Genomic DNA, 23,627 nt, shown 5'->3' on the forward strand with positions numbered 1-23,627 from the left:
CGCAGCTGAGTCATTGTTGCTCCTAGAAGTATCCACTTCACAATAACAGCACTTACAGTCGACTGGGGCAGCTCTAGCAGGGAAGAAATTTGACGAACTGACTTGTTGGAAAGGTGACATCCTATGACAGTGCCACGTTGAAAGTCACTGAGCTCTTCAGTAAGGCCATTCTACTGCCAATGTTTGTCTATGGAGATAGCATGGCAGTGTGCTCGATTTTATACAGCTGTCATCAACGGGGCTGGCCGAATCCACTACTATTTTATTTACAGTATAGTGTAGGTTTCCACAAGTGGCGGTCAGTGCCTTTTAACATGAGGGAGGACGATTCTTTTTTTTAATGAGCATGGCCGTATTTCTATTAAAGCACATTAGATGACTGTCATTCATATTCCATTCAACCAGCTCAATGTAACGTTGATAGGTTTAGGCTACTACATGATACTCAAATTTTCCCTATACCCATCTTGAGGTTGCTACAACCTAGCCTATGAATGAAAGTTTACAACTTAGGTGCACACACAGGTCGAGAGAAATGTTTGTAATCAATGTGACAGATAATCTTGCCTGTCTAGCTGATCTAGGGTGTAATCATTATTCCAACAGTTGCAAGCGAGTTTCTGTTGGACAAATTCTGGTATGTTTATTCCTGTTTCGTTCCATTTGCTTCCGTTTAAGAAGCGTTTTTCAACAGAATCGGCGGAATGAATACACTCCTAATCACCACAAACACAATTCACTTTCATAGCAGCCACATACATACAGCATGATCACTTTGATCGTTGGATTATTCCTTATCGCATCTATGCTCTCTCCTCCTCTAAGCTTTTTCCTTCGATTCTGGACTTCAATGCACAACACATCAGCTGTCTGTGACCAGGCAAAACAACTTTTCCAAGTCAAACTTTCATAACATAACTGCTAACCGCTACACACAGCCTACATCATTGTCACCATATTAGCTAACGTCAAGACAACATAGCTACTAGAACTAACCCCTTAGTAAACCCGCTACAATCATGCAGTACAGTGTACAGTTAGCAATAAATTATTAAAACCAAAAGCTTACCTTGACTTGGAAGAGTTTGAGTATGGAATAGCCATAGCCAGCTAGATAACATAGCATCCCTCTCTTAGCCGGGTGTTTGAGTAGGCTAAACTAGCTAGCTGCATTGGCTAGCTAAGTAAGTGAAAGGTAAACAAATAAGAAATATAGCTAGCTCTCTCTCTCTCTTTCTCTCTCTCTCTCTTACTTCTTCATTTTTTAAGAAATTAATTTGTTCAAAACTATCGTCTTTCTCTCTCTTTGAGTCAACTACTCACCACATTTTAAACATTGTAGTGCTAGCTAGCTGTAGCTTATACTTTCAGTACTAGATTAATTTTCTGATCCTTTGATTGGGTGGACAACATGTCAGTTCATGCTGCAAGAGCTCTGATAGGTTGGACAACGGCCTCCTGAAGTTGTCAAAATTTCTGTGTAAGTCTATGTAAGGGGGTGAGAACCACCAGCCTCTTAGGTTTTGTATTGAAGTCAATGTACCCAGAGGAGGACGGAAACTAGTTGTCCTCTAGCTACACCATGGTGCTTGTCACACCAGCCTTCACTTTGGCTCGCCCTCTTGTCCATCTCAGGCGTTCGGCGTCGCCGGCCTTCTAGCTGCTGCCGAACCTACTGCAGTCAAATGCGCTTCACTCATCAACCCCGGACTTGTCTCGTCATCATTACACACACCTTGTTCCAATCCCCACTCTATCACTGTATATATACACTGTACACCCTCTGCCATTTGTCTTTATCTTTCATTGTAAATGTTACTTGTTTTCCTGAGAGGAATCTCTCCTACTATTTCCTGAGTACTTTATATTTTTGTTTGTGAAGATATATTTTGAGCACAACAGCGTTTGGGTTTCGTCCCGCTTTGATCTATGGTGCTTAAATAAATTCAGTAGTTCTAAACCTGCGACTGCCTCCTGCCTACTCCTCTCTACACCAATGACATTGCTACCCTACAGAGTGATGTTGAGGCTACTGTAGACCTTCATTGCAAAACAGTGTATTTTTATCAATTATTTGGTGACATTCGAATATAATTTGTCTAAAAAGGATAGCTTTTTTAATGTTTCACTATTTTTATTTTTATGAAATTCACTGAGGAGAAGGTCCTCCCATTCCTCCTCTGAGGAGCCTCCACTGGTTTACACTGTAGTTACCATTTATGTTAGATGTTATAAGGTGGGAAAAGGCTTTATAACTGTGGACATGTTCTTTGTGGGGAAGTTTTGCCAAAAACAGAAATCTCCTCAAAGCAGGGAAAATATTAAATGGAAAGGATCAATTAGCAGGCCATGGTTGTGTCATTTGGCCTTTTGAAGAGAAGCAGATGTTTCCTCTCCACGTCTATGCAAGATCTTGGAAAAGAAAGAAAGAGCGTCAAAAAGAAACAAAAAATGCCAACATTGTTATTGAACAGCCTTCTTCATCTCCACTGGCAGCTGGTTTGTAGTCAAGCCAAGGTCTGTAGCGGAAGAAAATTCATCTTCACTTTCGACTTCGAGCAAACACATTCCCGGACACTGCAAATGAATGTGTCCCTCAAATCCATTCAAATTCATTTAATTGTGTCCAGTTCAGTAAAAAAAAGAAAGGAATTGATCACCGAGTCCTTGGTATCTCTTAATGGAATGTCAGTATCTGAGTCAATCTGGTGACATCATTGTCTTTTAAAAGCAAATTAATCCTAAAAGAACATCTTTATGACCACACAACATCAAATTATTTTTGACCTTTTCCCCTGTGTTATGCATTCTGGAGGAGGTAGTCCCCTTGCTGAACATTTCTAAATTAAATAATTGAATCACCCTTTTACTTTCTGAGGAAGGCCTCCATTGTGTTTCGTGTGCCAGTACCCCACTCCCCCCAAACACACTCACCTCACTGACTAAACCATAAGGTTACGTGTGTTTACCCAGACTTGTGGGTTTGCACTAGTGATTGACATTACTAATGGCCGATATAGAAGATGGTGATCTCAAAGCTTGTAGCAGGATGTCATCACCCCTTCTGTCCCAGTCCCAGTCCTTTGTGAGGGCCTTGAAGACAGATGCCAAGTCATAGCACCCTCTGTTTATTGGGACTTGAAGGGAATTTGAAGGGTTGGGCTGTTGATCTGATGTTTGTTTGATTTGTCACAGAGTCCAGGGGTCAGAGAGTCAGATTATGTGTGAGGTCACAGGAGACAGTGAAAGGCGCTTGACACCAAGCCAAAGGTAACAGCAAGAACAAATACGTTGAATCATTGGAAGAGAACACATACTTGAGGAGGTGACATACAGTGCCTTGCGAAAGTATTCGGCCCCCTTGAACTTTGCGACCTTTTGCCACATTTCTGGCTTCAAACATAAAGATATAAAACTGTATTTTTTTGTGAAGAATCAACAACAAGTGGGACACAATCATCTTCAAACAATCATTACGACATTTATTGGATATTTCAAACTTTTTTAACAAATCAAAAACTGAAAAATTGGGCGTGCAAAATTATTCAGCCCCCTTAAGTTAATACTTTGTAGCGCCACCTTTTGCTGCAATTACAGCTGTAAGTCGCTTAGGGTATGTCTCAATCAGTTTTGCACATCGAGAGACTGAATTTTTTTCCCATTCCTCCTTGCAAAACAGCTCGAGCTCAGTGAGGTTGGATGGAGAGCATTTGTGAACAGCAGTTTTCAGTTCTTTCCACAGATTCTCGATTGGATTCAGGTCTGGACTTTGACTTGGCCATTCTATCACCTGGATATGTTTATTTTTGAACCATTCCATTGTAGATTTTGCTTTATGTTTTGGATCATTGTCTTGTTGGAAGACAAATCTCCGTCCCAGTCTCAGGTCTTTTGCAGACTCCATCAGGTTTTCTTCCAGAATGGTCCTGTATTTGGCTCCATCCATCTTCCCATCAATTTTAACAATCTTCCCTGTCCCTGCTGAAGAAAAGCAGGCCCAAACCATGATGCTGCCACCACCATGTTTGACAGTGGGGATGGTGTGTTCAGGGTGATGAGCTGTGTTGCTTTTACGCCAAACATAACGTTTTGCATTGTTGCCAAAAAGTTCCATTTTGGTTTCATCTGACCAGAGCACCTTCTTCCACATGTTTGGTGTGTCTCCCAGGTGGCTTGTGGCAAACTTTAAACAACACTTTTTATGGATATCTTTAAGAAATGGCTTTCTTCTTGCCACTCTTCCATAAAGGCCAGATTTGTGCAATATACGACTGATTGTTGTCCTATGGACAGAGTCTCCCACCTCAGCTGTAGATCTCTGCAGTTCATCCAGAGTGATCATGGGCCTCTTGGCTGCATCTCTGATCAGTCTTCTCCTTGTATGAGCTGAAAGTTTAGAGGGACGGCCAGGTCTTGGTAGATTTGCAGTGGTCTGATACTCCTTCCATTTCAATATTATCGCTTGCACAGTGCTCCTTGGGATGTTTAAAGCTTGGGAAATCTTTTTGTATCCAAATCCGGCTTTAAACTTCTTCACAACAGTATCTCGGACCTGCCTGGTGTGTTCCTTGTTCTTCATGATGCTCTCTGCGCTTTTAAAGGACCTCTGAGACTATCACAGTGCAGGTGCATTTATACGGAGACTTGATTACACACAGGTGGATTGTATTTATCATCATTAGTAATTTAGGTCAACATTGGATCATTCAGAGATCCTCACTGAACTTCTGGAGAGAGTTTGCTGCACTGAAAGTAAAGGGGCTGAATAATTTTGCACGGCCAATTTTTCAGTTTTTGATTTGTTAAAAAAGTTTGAAATATCCAATAAATGTTGTTCCACTTCATGATTGTGTCCCACTTGTTGTTGATTCTTCACAAAAAAATACAGTTTTATATCTGTATGTTTGAAGCCTGAAATGTGGCAAAAGGTCGCAAAGTTCAAGGGGGCCGAATACTTTCGCAAGGCACTGTAAGTCATCAGGGACATCTCATCAGGTAAGTACCCAGGTTGTTTACTCTGCACTCCTCTATCCTTCCCTCTTTCACCCTGCTTTCCCATTTCCCGTTTATTCCCTCCATTACTGCCCGCCTGCTCCCTCTTTTTCCTTTAATCTCCTTGGCTGACCTCTCTTTACAAATGCCATCCTTCTCTCCTCAATCACTATGAGTTGGACCAGAGCACACAAACAACAGAGATGAACACTTCAGACAGACAGTGGGAGGGCAGAGCGGGCATCAGCCAAGAACAGATGGAGTCTCCTCACACTGATTCTGTTAGCCCATCCGAACATAGGCATTGAAAGGCTGAGGGGTTTGTTTGGTTGCATGCGAGGACACAGTTGCATACTGAAACGTAAGCTGTTTGGTAGCTTTAGTTCATTGTTATGCTTCCGATTCAGTGCTTTTTAGTTATATTCTGTGTTATATTTTGTTAGAAAGTGAAGACAGCTTTAAGTTGGTCTAATGAAATACAAAACCTTCATCTGAAACTTGACCTCAGCATTTAAACTACAGTATATGACTCATGAGTAATTGTACGTTGTAAACTTGTGAAAGTGTGTGAAAATAATATTTCAATGTCAGAGGTGGATGTCCTGCTGTGTACACCAGCTAGTTAATGCCAGTCTCCCTGTCTTTTCTATCAGTCATTGTCCTTACTCATCGTCATTCCTTCACACCTTCTTCTCATCTCATTATTTCCTGGTCTAGCGCTCTTCTCCTCTGCTCTCAATCCTCTCCTCTGTGAACAGTTCTCTAATTCCATCCCACGGTATCTGCCTTCCTCTTTTTCCTTCCTCCTCACTTCACCAATCTGTCCATATTTTCTCTGTCTCATCAAGGTGTTCCTCCTCACTTCACTGCTCTGTCATATTTTTCCTGTCTCAATGTGTCTTATCCTCCTGAACTCTTATTTTACCCTCTTCTCCTCCTACATGACCTCTCTGTCTCCTCTAAACTCTCTGTCCTCTGCCATGGAAAGATCTCATTTCTCTTTTGGCTGTCATGTTACAAAAAGTCCCCCTGGAAAAAAAGAGGAAATCCCCAAAATAGGAGAGTAATCTAATCAGGCGGAAACCAGAGCTCCTGTGGCCGTGTCAGTAGGAGCCATCTCCCTCTGACGCCAGCCTCCACCCTCCGCTCATCCCTCTATCTCTCTCTGTCCATCTGTCTCCACCTCCTTCTCTTTTCCCTTTCTCTCCCCACCATCCATCATTCATTGTCCTTTTTCTCTGCCTCTGTCTTCTGTGCAGTGGCCCTGGTCACTTAGGCAGCTGGTATTTCCAACGGTAGGTCTGGCCTGGGTCGAGCTGATAATGAGCTGTGTGAATCTGAAGCCTTGTCATCCGAGCCACAGTGGAGCGCAGGGCTGGAGTGTGGAGTGCACTGTAAAAAGGAGACAGGCAGACAAGTGGGCAGAGGGGGATAGGAACAGAGAGAAAGAATGAAGCACTGTTGTGCTTGTGCCCTTTGGTTCATCATGTGAACTGAAACTCTACAGCTACATGGTACATGGTAGGTCCCCATTGTTCCAGAAGTATTTGGTAACTGGGGAATCTTGTCAATGCTATTAGTGGGCAACGGAGTGCCTGTAAAAAGGATTGACAGAGACCCTACAGATCTTAGTCTAATAGCATTTAGCGATAGAGACCCTTTCATGTCATTCATAACTAGAGGTCTTGCTCTCTTTTTCTTTCTCTTTCTCTCTTTCTCTCTCTCCCTCCCATACTCCCTATCTCTCCATCGGAGGCTAAGAAATAATCCCATGATGAGTCCAGATGAATAATGAATACTATACATTATTCATAAGTAAGTCCTAGGGTAGTACATTTTCCCATCCTTAGTTACCTATATATTTCATGAAACAACTGTTGTTTATTTATTGACTGTTGTTGACTGATGTGATAAGGTTCAAGGTAATCAAAGTAAACGCATAGATTGCTGTACAACAGGTGTGTGCCATCCTTAGTTAGTTAGGCAGGGGCTGTTACAGTTGAAGTCAGAGGTTTACATACACCTTAGCCTAATACATTTAAACTCAGTTTTTCACAATTCCTGACATTTAATCCTAGTAAAAATGTCCTGTCTTAGGTCAGTTAGAATCACCACTTCATTTTAAGAATGTGAAATGTCAGAATAATAGTAGAGAGAATTATCTATTTCAGCTTTTATTTCTTTCATCACATTCCCAGTGGGTCAGAAGTTTACATACACTCAATTAGTATTTGGTAGCATTGCCTTTAAATTGTTTAACTTGGGTCAAACGTTTCGGGTTTCCCACAATAAGTTGGGTGAATTTTGGCCCATTCCTCCTGAGAGAGCTGGTGTAACTGAGTCAGGTTTTGTCCTCCTTGCTCGCACACGCCTTTTCAGTTCTGCCCACACATTTTCTATAGGATTGAGGTCAGGGCTTTGTGATGGCCACTCCAATGCCTTGACTTAGTTGTCCTTAAGCCATTTTGCCACAACTTTGGAAGTATGCTTGGGGTCATTGTTCATTTGGAAGACCCATTTGCTACCAAGCTTTAACTTTCTGACTGATGTCTTGAGATGTTGCTTCAATATAGCCACATAATTTTCCTACCTCATGATGCCATCTATTTTGTGAAGTGCACCAGACCCTCCTGCAGCAAAGCACCCCCACAACATGATGCTGCCACCCCCGTGCTTCACGGTTGGGATGATGTTCTTCAGCTGGCAAGCCTCCCCCTTTTTCCTCCAAACATAAAGATGGTCATTATGGCCAAACAGTTCTATTTTTGTTTAATCAGACCAGACCAGAGGACCAAAGTACAATATTTGTCTCCATATGCAGTTGCAAACCATAGTCTGGCTTTTTTATTGCGGTTTTGGAGCAGTGGCTTCTTCCTTGCTGAGTGGCCTTTCAGGTTATGTCGATATAGGACTTGTTTTACTGTGGATATAGATACTTTTGTACCTGTTTCCTTCAGCCTCTTCACAAGGTCCTTTGCTGTTGTTCTGGGATTGATTTGCACTTTTCGCACCAAAGTACGTTCATATCTAGGAGACAGAGCGCGTCTCCTTCCTGAGCGGTATGACGGCTGCTTGGTCCCATGGTGTTTATACTTGCGACCTATTGTTTCTACAGATGAACGTGGTACCTTCAGGCATTTGGAAATTGCCCCCAAGGATGAACCAGACTTGTGGAGGTCTACAATTTTTTCTGAGGTCTTGGCGGATTTCTTTTGATTTTCCCATGATGTCAAGCGAAGAGGCACTGCGTTTGAAGGTAGGCCTTGAAATACATCCACAGGTACACCTCCAATTGACTGAAATGATGTCAGTCAGCCTATCAGAAGCTTTTAAAGCCATGACATCATTTTCTGGAATTTTCGAAGCTGTTTAAAGGCACAGTCAACTTAGTGTATGTAAACTTCTGACCCACTGGAGTTGTGATACAGTGAATTATAATTGAAATAATCTGTTTGTAAACAATTGTTGGAAAAATGACTTGTGTCATGCATAAAGTAAACGTCCTAAACGACTTGCCAAAACTATAGTTTGTTAACAAGACATTTGTAGAGTGGTTGAAAAATGAGTTTTAATGACTCCAACCTAATTGAAAGTAAACTTCCGACTTCAACTGTATGTATGTAGAACACACTTTGATCCAGGGACATAAGCTGCAGGTGGTTTGCAGACTGGCAAACTTTTTCATGTCTGCCTGGGTAGAATAATGCCATAGTTATTTCTCACAGTAAATGCAATTATTTCAAGGAGAGGTGCTTGTGGGGAGACATTAAAAGCATTCCAAAAAATAATTAGAATTAACCGATAAATTTTTCGACAAAAGTAATCACATTCTTCTCCAATGCAAGGCCAAAATTCCAAGCCTGTGTTTTCAGACATCAGACAACTAAGTAGAGTGAACAAAAAATAGCCTGCAAGTTAACCTCCTGGTCTAGCTGATGTCGAGCTGCAATATCATACTGCAATATCACACTACAGTGAGTGTACAATAAGGTCAATATTTGCATATACTGTATGTGACAGGAGTGCTCCCACGTTTAGCAGCAGTGATAATAAATACACAATATATCACCTATTCCCATTTGTTCACTCTGTAGATAAGAACAAAGGCTGTTTATGTGGCTCTAATGGAGCTCTATCAGCAGCTGCTCTCATTGCTTCACAGCAGCTAGGGATTGTAATCACCTGGTTGGCACCATACATATCCATAAACTACACTGTGACTTGGTGGAAAATCAAATGGTGCAGTGACCCTTGCACTGTGCACTTTGTTAACGGTTGTTGTTATTCATAAGAGTGCTCTTTGCTTTCTCCAGATTTAAAGTCAAAGTACTTTCCAGTTATGCCCTGAATTAGAGAAGTGTTTGATTGTAGGTTTCATTAATGTTTCGGGACGCACTGCGACAACCTGCATTGTGTTGCTAGTCCTCCCTCTGTGTGCCCTTTTCAAATGCTTTGACAGTTGCCTTGTGCATTTATCAACTAGAAGCCTAAAAACCACAACATGCCACTAATGTGGACTCACCTCTGGCTTTTTCATGGACATTTTCTTTCAGACACTTGACCTTTTTTTCTACCTTGTAAAGATGTTTCTGGAATCTTTTGTTTGACTGCGAGATCTTCTTGTTATACCCCAACATAAAGAGGACCAGACTAAAACAATGTGTGTTGTGCAGTCTTGGATGGAGGGAGTTGACACCTGATTTAGGAATAGGCAGCCCAGGAGCATGTGCATGGTGACATCTCCTCCAGGTTAGCCGTCAGTACGGAACGGGTCATGCAATGTTTTTCAATCAGATGTTAACTTCCTAGGGACACACTGCTGTGCAAATCAAACATATTGGAAAGGCGCAGAGGTGAAACTGATTCCCGTTTTAGTTTAGGTAATTACAAGGATTTGAACAGTGAGGGGAATAAGATGAGACAAACAGGATGTTTTACTGTTGTTGATGATATATGAATTTACATAATGTACCAAGATATATACAGTACATAAAGGGAGGCAGCCAGTATAGACCTTATACATAGAGAGAGGGAGGATGTCAAGATGGAAGGATCAGGTTACAGCTGCTTTTCTCTCTGGCTTCTGTTCCATTAACTAATGGGCCTGGATGGGTGAGAGAGATTCAGACACTCTAGGACAGTGGAAGATGTATAGAACTTGCTTCTTCATTATTGAAAACCGCATGTTTTGGCAATACAGCCTTCATCTGATATACTGTACTTTCAATACGCATCACTCATGACTTTACATCACTACAGTCCATTTGAACTTTTTAAGAAAGCATACAGGTAGTTATAATTTACCAAACTAACACACTAGCTGTCAAGCTACTGCGCTGTACTGTAGCTCACAATGTGGCACCTTTCTCCACACGCTCTGAACGCCTGCCCTGATTGCTAGCGCATTGTGCAAATGCCACCCCCCGGCTCTGTTCTTTGCAGCAGAATTAAAGTCTGTCTGCACTACCAGACTAATACAGCTCTGGTGGACTGAGCCTCTATCACTGCAGCCCACTAAATTCAGCCGTCCCCCCACCATTTCCATTCAAGGTATAAGAATGATTAAAGAGTTATTAATGAAGAGTAAGACAGCAGTAAGAGATATGTGAGGCTAAGAAAAATGGATGGGTGGAGGGATGGATGGATACATGGACGGATAGAGGGATGGTTAAAGGAACCTGGGACTAAACAGCTCCCTCTGCAACTGGATCCTAGACTTCCTGACGGGACGCCCCAAGTGGTAGGTAACAACACATCCGCCAGGCTGATCCTCAACACGGGGGCCCCTCAGGGGTGCATGCTCAGCCCCCTCCTGTACTCCCTGTTCACTCACGGCTGCATGGTCAGGCACAACTCCAACACCATCATTACGTTTGCTGATGACATAACAGTGGTAGGCCTGATCACTGATGAGACAGCCTTTAGGGTGGAGGTCAGAAACCTGAACATGTGGTGCAAGGACAACAACCTCTCCCTCAACATGATCAAGACAAAGGAGATGATTGTGGACCACAGGAAAAAGAGGACCGAGCACACTGTAGTGGAGCAGGTTGAGAGCTTCAAGTTCCTTGGCGTCCACATCAACAACAAACTAACATGGTCCAAGTGCACCAAGACAGTCGTGAAGAGGGCGCAACCAAACCTATTCCCCCTCAGGAGACCGAAAATATTTGGCATAGGTCCTCAGATCCTCAAAAGATTTTACAGCTGCACCATCGAGAGCATTCTGACGGGTTGCATCATTGCCTGGTATGGCAACTACTCTGCCTCCGACTGCAAGGCACTACAGAGGGTAGTGCGTACGGCCTAGTACATCACCGGGGCCAAGCTTCCTGCCATCCAGGACCTCTATACCAGGCGGTGTCAGAGGAAGGCCCTAAAAATCGTCAAAGACTCCAGCCACCCTAGTCATAGACTGTTCTCTCTGCTACCGCATGGCAAGCCCTACCGGAGTGCCAAGTCTAGGTTCAAGAGGCTTCTAAACAGCTTTTTCCCCCAAGCCATAAGATTCCTGAACAGCTAATCAAATTGCTACCCAGACTATTTGCACCCCCCCCACTCTGCTACTACTCTCTGTTATTATCTATGCATAGCCACTTTAACAACCCTACCTGCATGTACATAATTATCTCAATTACCTCGACACCGGTGCCACGACACATTGACACATTGACTCTGTACCGGTACCCCCTGTATATAGCTCCGCTATTGTTATTCACTGCTGCTCTTTAATTATATGTTTTTCTTATCTCTTTTGTCTTAATTTTTATTTTTTAGTTATTTACTTAAAACTGCATCGTTGGTTAAGGGCTTGTAAGTAAGCATTTCACTGTAAGGTCTACTACACCTGTTGTATTCGGCGCATGTGACAAATACAATTTGATTTGATTTAAAGGCAACATTTTTACTGTAAATGTGTCTCCATTATTTTATATACTTCCCATACCTAGTTTGCCTTAACACAGACAGACCAGCCAGGGACCATACCCCAAAGAAGTGCTACTCCCAATTCCTGGAAGTCGTGCTGACATCACCCACATGACTCATTGGTCAATGTTAAGTGTATAATGTTCTATTAAATAGGTACTAAATCATGACTCCACTCCCCTTACTTCCACACCTTAACCTGTCCCAGACAACCAAACACCATGCAGCCCCCCATGCAGACGCTGGCCAAATGTCATTTTCCCAGACCAACCACAAGGTTAATTATTCTCTAACCACTGCCCGCCTGTGTGTGTGTGTGAGTAGGGCAATAACGTCTGTGGGAAAGTGTGTGCGTTTGTGCACGCGTGCATGCTACCCTATCTTCTGCATGTCCCTCTAGCCGATAATCCGTCCCATATCATAGCACATCTCTCAGGCCCTCTCTCCTCTGATTAGAGGGATGACGCCTGTATATTTCTTTATTACTAGGATAACCCCATTTGGATTGGACATTTCCATGCCGGTAATGGCATCGCCTGTCATGTAATTTCTCCCTATAGACACCTCTTTCCATTTACACTCAATATGGAATGGCTCTCATGCTATTATCTGCACCTCCAAACCAACCCTGGGCTGTTGTCTTAGCCGGAAATGAAAGTAATGTTATACAAGATGGCCATCTACTAGATTTATTAGCAAGATAGCCCAGCTATATTACTGTGATTATGGATGAATACTTTTGGGTGGACCTAGGGTGTACCAACTTATGTTGTGTTTGCATCTGTGTATCTCCAACACCATCATTTGAAGTGAAATTGTTGTCATGACCAATGTTTATTTTGATTGTTATGGCTGTTTATTTTTTACGTTTGAGATTTTTGTTATGGGTGTTCTAACTTGCACAATGGTTGAGATTTTTTTCCGGTGTCGGCTAATAGACAACCTCAAATGTAAATCTGCTCTCGTTTCGTAACGACAGTAATAATTTGTAGTAATTACTGTTACCCGCTGAGTGCTTTGATGATTATTTTCATCCCTGAACTGGGTATTAGTGTAAGCTAACATTAATTTGGTCCCTTTAAATATTGTCTGACTCCTCTACCTCCCTTTGGCTCCTCTCTCCTTCTGGTCCTCAACAGGTGTAACAGGCCTGGTGCAGATAGATGAGAATGGGGACAGAGAGACAGACTTCGCTCTCTGGGACATGAATGACACCAACACCAGTGTTTTCCAGGTACTGAAAACACACACACATCTCTCTCTCTCTCCCTCGTACACTAAGGCTCCTCATCTCTCGTACACTAAGGCTCCTCATCTCTTTCATTCTACCAGTGCTCATAAAAGCTGCCTGCCTGTGTACACATGCTCTGTGTGTTTTGGAGATGGGAGATTAAAACTAGATGTACTCCAGAGGCATTAACATCTGGAAGAAAAGAGCTCTACAGTTCATAGAAAGACCTCCATATTTCCATTAACACTACAATATACCATCTGCTCAGGGTGAGGGTAAATGGGGAAACAGCTATATATAGCTATAGCATACAGTATTAACAAACCTATTTCAGTTTACATATGATAATTTAATATGTAATGTCATCCACCCAGTGCCAATGTGTTTGTCTTATGTAATGACAGAATGATAAATATTCATTGGTGGCAAGCCACTGAGGTTAATGACCAGCTGATCCAGCGAGATCTAGAGTACTGTATGTACATGTACAGTTGAAGTCGGAAGTTTACATACACTTAGGTTGGAGTAATTAAAACTCGTTTTCCAACCACTCCACAAATGTCTTGTTAACAAACTAGTTTTGGCTAGTCGGTTAGGACATCAACTTTGTGCATGACACAAGTAATTTTTCCAACAATTGATTACAGACAGATTATTTCACTTATAATTCACTGTGTCACAATTCCAGTGGGTCAGAAGTTTACATGCATTAAGTTAACTGTGCCTTTAAACAGCTTGGAAAATTCCAGAAAATTATGTCATGGCTTTAGAAGCTTCTGATAGTCAATTGGAGGTGTACCTGTGGATGTATTTCAAGGTCTACCTTCAAACTCAGTGCCTCTTTGCTTGACATCATGGGAAAATCAAAATAAATCAACCAAGACCTCAGAAAAATATTTGTAGACCTCCACAAGTCTGATTCATCCTTGGGAGCAATTTCCAAATGCCTGAAGGTACCACGTTCATCTGTACAAACAATAGTACGCAAGTATAAACACCATGGGACTACGCAGCCGTCAAACCACTCAGGAAGGAGATGCGTTCTGTCTCCTAGAGATGAACGTACTTTGGTGCGAAAAGTGCAAATCAATCCCAGAACAACAGCAAAGGACCTTGTGAAGAGGCTGGAGGAAACAGGTACAAAAGTATCTATATCCACAGTAAAACAAATCCTATATCGACATAACCTGAAAGGCCACTCAGCAAGGAAGAAGCCACTGCTCCAAAACCACCATAAAGCCAGACTATGGTTTGCAACTGCACATGGGGACAAGGTTGTACTATTTGGAGAAATGTCCTCTGGTCTGACGAAACAAAAATAGAACTGTTTGGCCATAATGACCATCGTTAAGTTTGGAGGAAAATGGGGGAGGCTTGCAAGCCGAAGAACACCATCCCAACCGTGAAGCACGGGGGTGATAGCATCATGTTGTGGGGGTGCTTTGCTGCAGGAGGGTCTGGTGCACTTCACAAAATAGATGGCATCATGAGGTAGGACAATTATGTGGATATATTGAAGCAACATCTCATTACATAAGTCAGGAAGTTAAAGCTTGGTCGCAAATGGGTCTTCCAAATGAACAATGACCCCAAGCATACTTCCAAAGTAGTGGCAAAATGGCTTAAGGGCAAAAAAGTCATGGTATTGGAGTGGCCATCACAACGCCCTGACCTCCTATAGAAAATGTGTGGGTAGAACTAAAAAAGTTTGTGCGAGCAAGGAGGCTTACAAACCTGACTCTGTCAGGACGAATGGGTCAAAATTCACCCAACTTATTGTGGGAAGCTTGTGGAAGGCTACCTGAAATGTTTGACCCAAGTTAAACAATTTAAAGGCAATACTACCAAATACTAATTGAGTGTATGTAAACTTCTGACCCACTGGGATTGTGATGAAAGAAATTAAAGCTGTAATAAATCATTCTCTCAACTATTATTCTGACATTTCACATTCTTAAAATAAAGTGAAGATCCTAACTGACATTAGACAGGGAATTTTTTTTTTTTACTAGGATTAAATGTCAGGAATTGTGAAAAAATTAGTTTAAATGTATTTGGCTAAGGTGTATGTAAACTTCCGAATTCAACTGTGTGTGTGTGTGTGTGTGTGTGTGTGTGTGTGTGTGTGTGTGTGTGTGTGTGTGTGTGTGTGTGTGATAAGGGAGAGAGAGTGGATGCTTTTCACCCAGTGTGAGGGGGTGAGTGTCAAGTCTTTGGTCTGATTAGTGGCTCATTGAATGTCGTCTCCCATTATCACCCTATGCTAATGCATTGCATTGAGAATAATGTGTCAATCTTGCCAGCCTGCCATCTCACTGTCTAAGAGGACCACAATGGAAATAAGCCTTCTGGCTTTATTCTGTTTTTATCCTCTAAAATGTTTAATTATGTAATGTTGTCTCCGGCTGGAACAGCCTACTGCTTTAAATGATCTAATACATTCAATCAATCAATGTGTGGTATGTTATTTGTCTATAACATTAGACATGTAATTGTAAGTAATACTGTGCTCCTTGCCAGATTGTGTTGGTGTACAACGGCTCTCAGAAGAAGCTGAGGGCCTTGCCTGGGATGGACATCCAGTGGCCAGGGGGCGCTGCTCCTTTAGATGTGCCCGTCTGTGGCTTCAAGAACGACAACCCAGAATGCCTTGCACGTCAGTGGACTCCGTCTGTCTCTCACTCACTTTTATATACACTGCCCCCCATAAAATGTCTTAGTTTGGATGACGTAGCAGAAGTTATAGTAGTCATAACCAGTCAAAACAGTTTACGATGACTGACTTTACACTGTCATGCAGTGGCTGTATTGAAGGACACCAGCGGACCATAAAAATGTTTCCCCTGTCTCTTTTTCCAGGAACCATCACAATCCACCAGATGGTAACAATTGTGGTGTTCTTCATCATTATCATCATCCTCACCATTACTGTCTTCATATACAGGTGAGTGTAGACAGGCCAGTTCAATTAGCAAGTATGCACAAGGCCTAGAATCTACGGGAAGAGTTTTATGTCATTACGTTTATAGCATTGTTAACATATCTAAAAGAGCAATCTATCATCACTCTCTCGCTCTCTCTCTCTTTCGCACACACAGGAAGCTGAAGCTTGAAAATGAGCTGGTGGCTCAGCTGTGGAGAGTCTCCTGGGAGGATATTCAGATGAGCAACATGGAGAAAGTGCTGCGAAGCGCAGGCAGCAAGCTCACTCTGTCCCTAGTGAGTCCACACTCACATGAACGCTTGTAACAACACACACATTTGACAATACACACAGTCTTACACAAAACTGATCCCATCCCACCTTTGGCTTTATTTACAGAGGGGCTCCAACTACGGCTCCCTATTAACAGGAGATGGAAACTTTCAGGTGTTTGCCAAGACAGGCTATTACAAGGTAAGTGGGGTGTGTGTGTGTGTGTGTGTGTGTGTGTGTGTGTGTGTGTGTGTGTGTGTGTGTGTGTGTGTGTGTGTGTGTGTGTGTGTGTGTGTGTGTGTGTGTGTGTGTGTGTGTGTGTGTGTGTGTGCGTGCGTGCGTGCATGAAAGAAAGTAACCTTTTAATGCCAACTGGATTGAATGCATAATGTTTTCTCTGTCTTTCAGGCAAATATTGTGGCCATCAAATACATCAACAGAAAACGCATTGAGCTCACCAGAAACGTGCTGTTTGAACTGAAACATGTAAGTCCTCATGAGGTTGTAGTGTGACGTGTGTATACTCCAGAATGCATATGTGCATCAGAGAATAGCGCTGTCCCTAAATGTGTAAGTCACATGGTGTGTTCCTTTCCTTCCCTCCCCAGATGCGTGATATTCAGAATGAGCACCTGACCCGCTTCATCGGAGCCTGCATCGATCCCCCCAACATCTGCATCATCACAGAGTACTGTCCTCGGGGTAGCCTACAGGTAGCCACCCCTCACCACATCTCCACTATAAGATCCACTGACCCATTTGTAATGGGTCCACTGACCCATTACAAATCTTTAGGAAGCATTTTCCTTGTCTAAATGGTGTGTGTGTGTGTGTGTGTGTGTGTGTGTGTGTGTGTGTGTGTGTGTGTGTGTGTGTGTGTGTGTGTGTGTGTGTGTGTGTGTGTGTGTGTACGCATGGGTGTGTGTTTCATCCTTCAGGACATCATGGAAAACGAGAGCATCACACTGGATTGGATGTTCAGATACTCTTTAATCAATGACATTGTCAAGGTAACCACTGCTCTACACACTCTCCTGCTTATCTTTCCATGTGTCAACTTCAGTTGACCACAGAAAACACATGTGCATCATTCAAGTGAACGTCCATATGCTTTGCAAAACATTTTTAGACTAAAGCTGAATATAAATAACTAATATATATCTAATCTCTCCTTTTGACTATCCCTCTCTCTTCTCTTTCTACATTTTACCCTCTATCCCTACCTCCCTCCCCTTCTCCTTACCAGGGCATGGCTTTCCTCCACAACAGTGTCATTGTCTCCCACGGCAACCTGAAGTCGTCCAACTGCGTGGTGGATAACCGCTTTGTGCTGAAGATCACCGACTACGGCCTGTCCAGCTTCCGCACCGAGAGCAACACAGATGACGCCCATGCTTACTATGCCCGTTAGTCACCTGGCTATGCAGGAAATTGCCCTTTAGACACAGATCTAGGATCAGCTTAACCTGATCAAATCCTTAAGAGGGTGAAATACAAAACTGACCTTAGATCAGTGTCTGTAGGCAAATTGATTAAGTTTTTAGTCAATTTATCCATCTTTGTGTGTAGGGAAGCTGTGGATGGCCCCAGAGCTGCTGAGGTTGGAGAGACCCCCTCCATGTGGCACACAGAAGGGAGACGTCTACAGCTTTGGCATCATTCTCCAAGAGGTGGCGCTACGCCATGGAGCCTTCTATCTGGAGGGAGAGCCGCTCAGCCCCAAAGGTAACACACACATACACACACACACGCACTCTCTCTTTCTACATGACAGACATTTGGAACCGATTTGATCCTATGTAGCAACATTTCAAATTGTGTTTTTCACATTAGATAAAAGTAGAGATTCAGAGCGCGAAAGTTATAGATAATACACTACAGTTGAGGAACAATGGGAAAGTAATTCTGCTTTGAAAGTTGATAAACTTGTAACCCCACTTTTGAGAAAATGGCTCTTGAATGTTTTGGTACACCTACTAGAGAGCTCTTCTTTGTCTAAACCTAGTCAGGATCATTCACAACCTCTTAAGCCTTAGCCCCACCCATCTCTTTAAGGATTCACATGTGAGTCCATTTGCTAAACAGAGTGAGTAAGTTCCCAGACAGCTGAGAACTTGGAAAAATACGAGGTGAAATCATGACGTTAGTGAGCTTCAGATCGAAAAGTCAGGGCTCTAGAAAGAGGCCCCAGTTCCTGAGTTGGAATTCTGAGTTGGATGACAGTTCAAAACGATTTTTCCTAGTCGGAGCTTGTTTTTTTCCGAGTCCCCAGTTGTCTTGAACACACTGAAGTGGGAAGTCTGAGATTTCCGAGTCCCAAGTTTTTGAACGCGGCAATAATCCCAACCCATACTACTAGCAATACAAACTGATTGTCATAGCTAGCCACCATGCATGAATCTCCAGGTAGCTAAAGCTAACCAACTAGGGTCAATGTTAACTAGCTAGCTAACATTAGGTTATAACTAGCAATGCAAATAGATTTCGGAGATACAAATAATAATATTACACAGATCATACACGTAATGTTACACGTAATGTTAGCTAGTGAGCCAGCCAGCTAATGTTAGCCAGCTAATGTTAGCTAGCTAGCTTAAAATGAAAATGACATTCTGACTAAATTTGAAATGTATAATATCTGAAAATGTATCTAGCTAGACTTTCTTACCCGTATACATGGATGAACGCTTCTCCCTCTCTGTCACCATTGCCATGGTTGCCCTTAGTTTGGAAATGTAATCCGGAGACATGTGTTTTATACAACAGCTTTCTGTCTTCTCTTTTCGACTCCCGCTGCATATTTGCAATCAAACGCTAGGTTTTTCTCCATCTCCATAGCAATCATACTCTGCCACCACCGGGCATTCAACTTCTTCCGTGACAACAACATTGTTGATCGCTGTTTCTGAAGACTCTACAATGTCTGGTTCAATCAAAATGTTTTTATCTAAATCAGGGATTTCCTCATTGTCTGATTCATTTTCAGAGTCAGAGAGAGTCAGCATGGCACGATCGTCCTCCAGACAGTGGAGAGCAGTAGCAATACTTCTGCAGTTCTTTATGATATCTTTCAAAAAAGCTGTGGTAGAAATGATTACCTACACATACTGAACAGCTCATGTTATAGACAGAAGCATGCTACATGGCAGACCAATCCGAACTCATCTCTCTATAAGAGCTCAGGGCCAGACCCAGATGCAGACACGGGAGGCAGATGGTTTGAGTGTTTGATATTTATTAGTTCCAAAAAGGGTAGGCAAGAGAATAGTTATGGACAGGCAAAGGGTCAAAACCAGATCAGAGTCCAGAAGGTACAGGGTGGCAGGCAGGCTCGAGATCAGGCAGACTGGTCAGGCAGGCTGGTATAGAGTCCAGAAAACAGGCAAGGGTCAAAACCAGGTGGACTAGCAAAAGAGAGAATAGCAAAAGCAGGAGCATGGGAAAAACACGCTGGTTGACTTGAAACAGACAAGATGAACTGGCACAGAGAGACAGGAAACACAGGGATAAATACACTGGGGAAAATAAGCTACACCTAGAGGGGGGTGGAGACAATCACAAGAACAGGTGTAACAGATCAGGGCGCCACACTCTTGGCATGTCCTGCCCATCCATTATCTCAGCCAATCATGGCTAGCGGGAAGGTTCCTGTCTTTTCCCGTGGCTAAACCAACTAGGCTCGTAATTTATTCATATTTACAGATGGCAAACAAGTTTGTTATTAAGGCACATGAAAGTTAATTGTTCCAGAAGGCATTTCTGCCCAAAAACACATTTTGATAAAAAATTCAAATGATCATGTTCAAATGCCTCTCCTGTGAAGTAGTGACATGCGGCATACTTCTAGTTTCCTGAAACTAGTCACATTTGTGCTCCCATACACTTTTGGTCATAAGCACGCTTATTTGCACATTAACACAGATGTATTATAAAAGAAAGAGAGAATACCATTGCTGCTGAGTAAATTATACCCCAGATTGTGTCCAAGATAAACAGTGTTTGTATGTTTCTTCCATCAAAAGCATAACAAACAAACCTAACAAGCCTCCTTCTCGTCAAGGCTCTGTGGTCTTTGCTGACTGCATTATCGCCGAGTAGCGATAAGGCAATTAGAGCAACTCAAAACAAAAGCTGTTATTCTGCACATTGCACCCGCAAGTCTGTTTACTCAGGAAAAGCTCTGTAGAAAACACAAACCTATAAAAAAACACATAACAGCTCCAGTGACTCAACAAAGCTACAGTATGTCGTTACATTTTACTCCATGTGAACTGTATTCTTTAAATTTCAAGGTTCCTCTTTGACTCTACTCACAAAAAAACATGACATCAAATTCAACAAAGGAAGTGTAGACCCCCAAATATTGACACAACCCAATGTTAATTTCAGAGCCACTGACCAATATGCCACGACGTTAAAATGGAGACATGGAACAGTTTTGCAATTGCAACCATTTGGCAACTTAAACTAGGGAAAGTTCATGAATTTGTCGAACACACTCCCTAAAGTGACAGATTTTTTGCCTCCTTTTCTATTTTCTCACTTAGCCCCTCTTGCACCCCACTTACCCTGAAGAGCCTACTCTAATGATATGGAGGACGAGAGCTAATATACCTCTCTGCTTTGTACTAAGGATAGTTAAGCCCACGCAAACACTTGTCGGGACAAACACACAGTCACATGCTTTAAATAACACATATTATATTTGTTTACCTTCCACTGTACTGTTTTCTGTGTCTCTGGCTTAGAGTAAAGCAACACAATTGTAATAAAATATCAGATTGTAAGTACATAGCTGCAACCAATATATTTATTTTTCATTTGAGGGGAGTGTGACTCTTTAGAACGTTTTTTATTATTATCAGTCAAGATTTCAGATTAAATTGTAGTTAGTTTGGGAACAACAATCTGTCCTATCTTCCTTCTTTAGAAAACTGAAAAAGAAAGAGATTGGATTTTTTGCTATACAGATCAGCAATAACAGCTGTTGTTGTGTTCCAATTCAAGTCTCCGTCACAACGTGTTGAGGAGAAAACCTTTCTGTCACCCATGTCTGCCAACCACCACTGCTCAGTGAATTCGTTTTTTTTTTTTTCAAAACCATAATTGCATGAAATTGTGCAAAGTTATAGAAAATTGAACGTGATTGTGGTCGATTGCAAGAGTGGTGTACTGAGAGAGAAGCAAGTGTTTGTATTTGCTCATCAGAGTGTAACACTTTGTACTGGTAGACAGCAGCTGTTGTATGACAGAAAGACAATGAACTGACTTAGAACCAGAGCATGCCATTTATGCCACTGAAACCACTTTATGGTCTTAACTCAATTAGGCTGCATGGACTGCTGTTGTGTGTGTGTGTGTGTGTGTGTGTGTGTGTGTGTGTGTGTGTGTGTGTGTGTGTGTGTGTGTGTGTGTGTGTGTGTGTGTGTGTGTGTGTGTGTGTTTGCATGCCTAATTTTTTTTCTGAATGAGGGCAGAAATAGAGGAATAGGGTGAGAAATTATGAAAGTGTGAACGAGGGGATATAATAAATTGGGAGGGAGAGATAATAGAAAGATTGTGAAAGTATATGAACACAATGGAAAGGAAATTGGACTGGAATCTCTGAGAAGATGAAAGCAGAAGGAATGACACTAGATAGAAAATATTAAATTTCACCATCTATAGGAATGCTTTATACACTGAGTGTAGAAAACATTAAGAAAACCTTCCTAATATTGAGTTGCACCCCCCCACACACACACTTTTTCCCTCAGAACTGCCTCAATTTGTTGGGGCATGGACTCTAAAAGGTGTTGAAAACATTCCACAGGGATGCTGGCCCATGTTGACTCCAATCCTTCCCACAGTTGTGTCAAGTAGAGGTTGACCGATTAATTAGGGCTTATTTCAAGTTTTCATAACAATCGGTAATCAGCATTTTTGGACGCCGATTACATTGCACTCCACGAGGAGACGGCGTGGCAGGCTGACCACCTGTTAAGCGAGTGCAGCAAGGAGCAAAGGTAAGATGCTAGCATTAAACGTATATTATAAAAAACAATAAATTTTAACATAATCACTAGTTAACTACGCATGGTTGATGATATTACTAGTTTAACTAGCTTGTCCTGCGTTGCAAATAATCAATGTGGTGCCTGTACATTTATCATCGAATCACAGACTACTTCGCCAAACGGGTGTCGTTGCACCAATGTACATAACCATAAACATCAATGCCTTTCTTAAAATCATTACACATCTGCATATTTAGTTAAAAGAAATTCATGTTAGCAGGCAATATTAACTAGGGAAATTGTGTCACTTCTCTTGCGTTCTGTGCAAGCAGAGTCAGGGTATATGCAGCAGTTTGGGCCGCCTGGCTCGTTGCGAACTGTGTGAAGATCATTTCTTCCTAACAAAGACCGTAATGAATTTTCCAGAATTTTCCATAATTATGACAACATTGAAGGTTGTGCAATGTAACAGCAATATTTAGACTTATGGATGAGACCCGTTCAATAAAATACGGAACGGTTCTGTATTTCACTGAAAGAATAAACGTTTTGTTTTCGAAATTATAGTTTCCAGATTTGACCATATTAATGACCCAAGGCTCATATTCCTGTGTGTTTATTATATTATAATTAAGTCAATGATTTGATATTTGATAGAGCAGTCTGACTGAACAGTGGTAGGCAGCAGCAGGCTTTTAAGCATTCATTCAAACAGCACTTTCCTGCGTTTGCCAGCAGCTCTTCGCAATGCTTGAGGCACCGCACTGTTTATGACTTCAAGCCTATCAACTCCCGAGATTAGACTGGCAATACTATAGTGCCTATAAGAACATCCAATAGTCAAATGTATATGAAATACAAATGGTATAGAGAGAAATAGTCCTAACAATAACTACAACCTAAAAACTTAACTGGGAATATTGAAGACATGTTAAAAGGAACCACCAGCTTTCATATGTTCTCATGGTCTGAGCAAGGAACTTAAACGTTAGCTTTTTTTACATGGCAAATAATTGCACTTTTACTTTCTTCTCCAACACTGTGTTTTTGCATTATTTAAATCAAATTGAACATGTTTCATTATTTATTTGAGACTAAATAGATTTTTATTTATGTATTATATTAAGTTAAAATAAGTGTTCATTCAGTATTGTTGTAATTGTCATTATTACAAATATAGATATACAAATCGTCCGATTAATCGGTATTGGGTTTTTTTGTCCTCCAATAATCGGTATCGGCGTTGAAAAATCATAATCGGTTGACCTCTAGTGTCAAGTTGGCT

General features: G+C 41.9%; 1 protein-coding gene across 2 annotated transcripts in view; it reads left to right on the plus strand.

The window, feature by feature from the left end:
* The window catches only part of LOC110486473 (atrial natriuretic peptide receptor 1-like), a 53,077-nt gene that overhangs the window by 26,096 nt on the left and 3,354 nt on the right, over nt 1-23,627 (plus strand). For both annotated transcript variants that reach the window (XM_036945018.1, XM_036945026.1), the window contains exons 6-15: nt 13,059-13,153; nt 15,671-15,806; nt 16,010-16,094; nt 16,249-16,369; nt 16,473-16,547; nt 16,755-16,832; nt 16,955-17,059; nt 17,285-17,356; nt 17,593-17,752; nt 17,916-18,071. In XM_036945018.1, the coding sequence (XP_036800913.1) occupies nt 13,059-13,153; nt 15,671-15,806; nt 16,010-16,094; nt 16,249-16,369; nt 16,473-16,547; nt 16,755-16,832; nt 16,955-17,059; nt 17,285-17,356; nt 17,593-17,752; nt 17,916-18,071 (1,083 nt within the window). The remainder of the gene's footprint in view (nt 1-13,058; nt 13,154-15,670; nt 15,807-16,009; nt 16,095-16,248; nt 16,370-16,472; nt 16,548-16,754; nt 16,833-16,954; nt 17,060-17,284; nt 17,357-17,592; nt 17,753-17,915; nt 18,072-23,627) is intronic.

The sequence above is a fragment of the Oncorhynchus mykiss genome, chromosome 2 (genome assembly GCF_013265735.2).
Source record: "Oncorhynchus mykiss isolate Arlee chromosome 2, USDA_OmykA_1.1, whole genome shotgun sequence".
Classification (NCBI taxonomy): domain Eukaryota; kingdom Metazoa; phylum Chordata; class Actinopteri; order Salmoniformes; family Salmonidae; genus Oncorhynchus; species Oncorhynchus mykiss.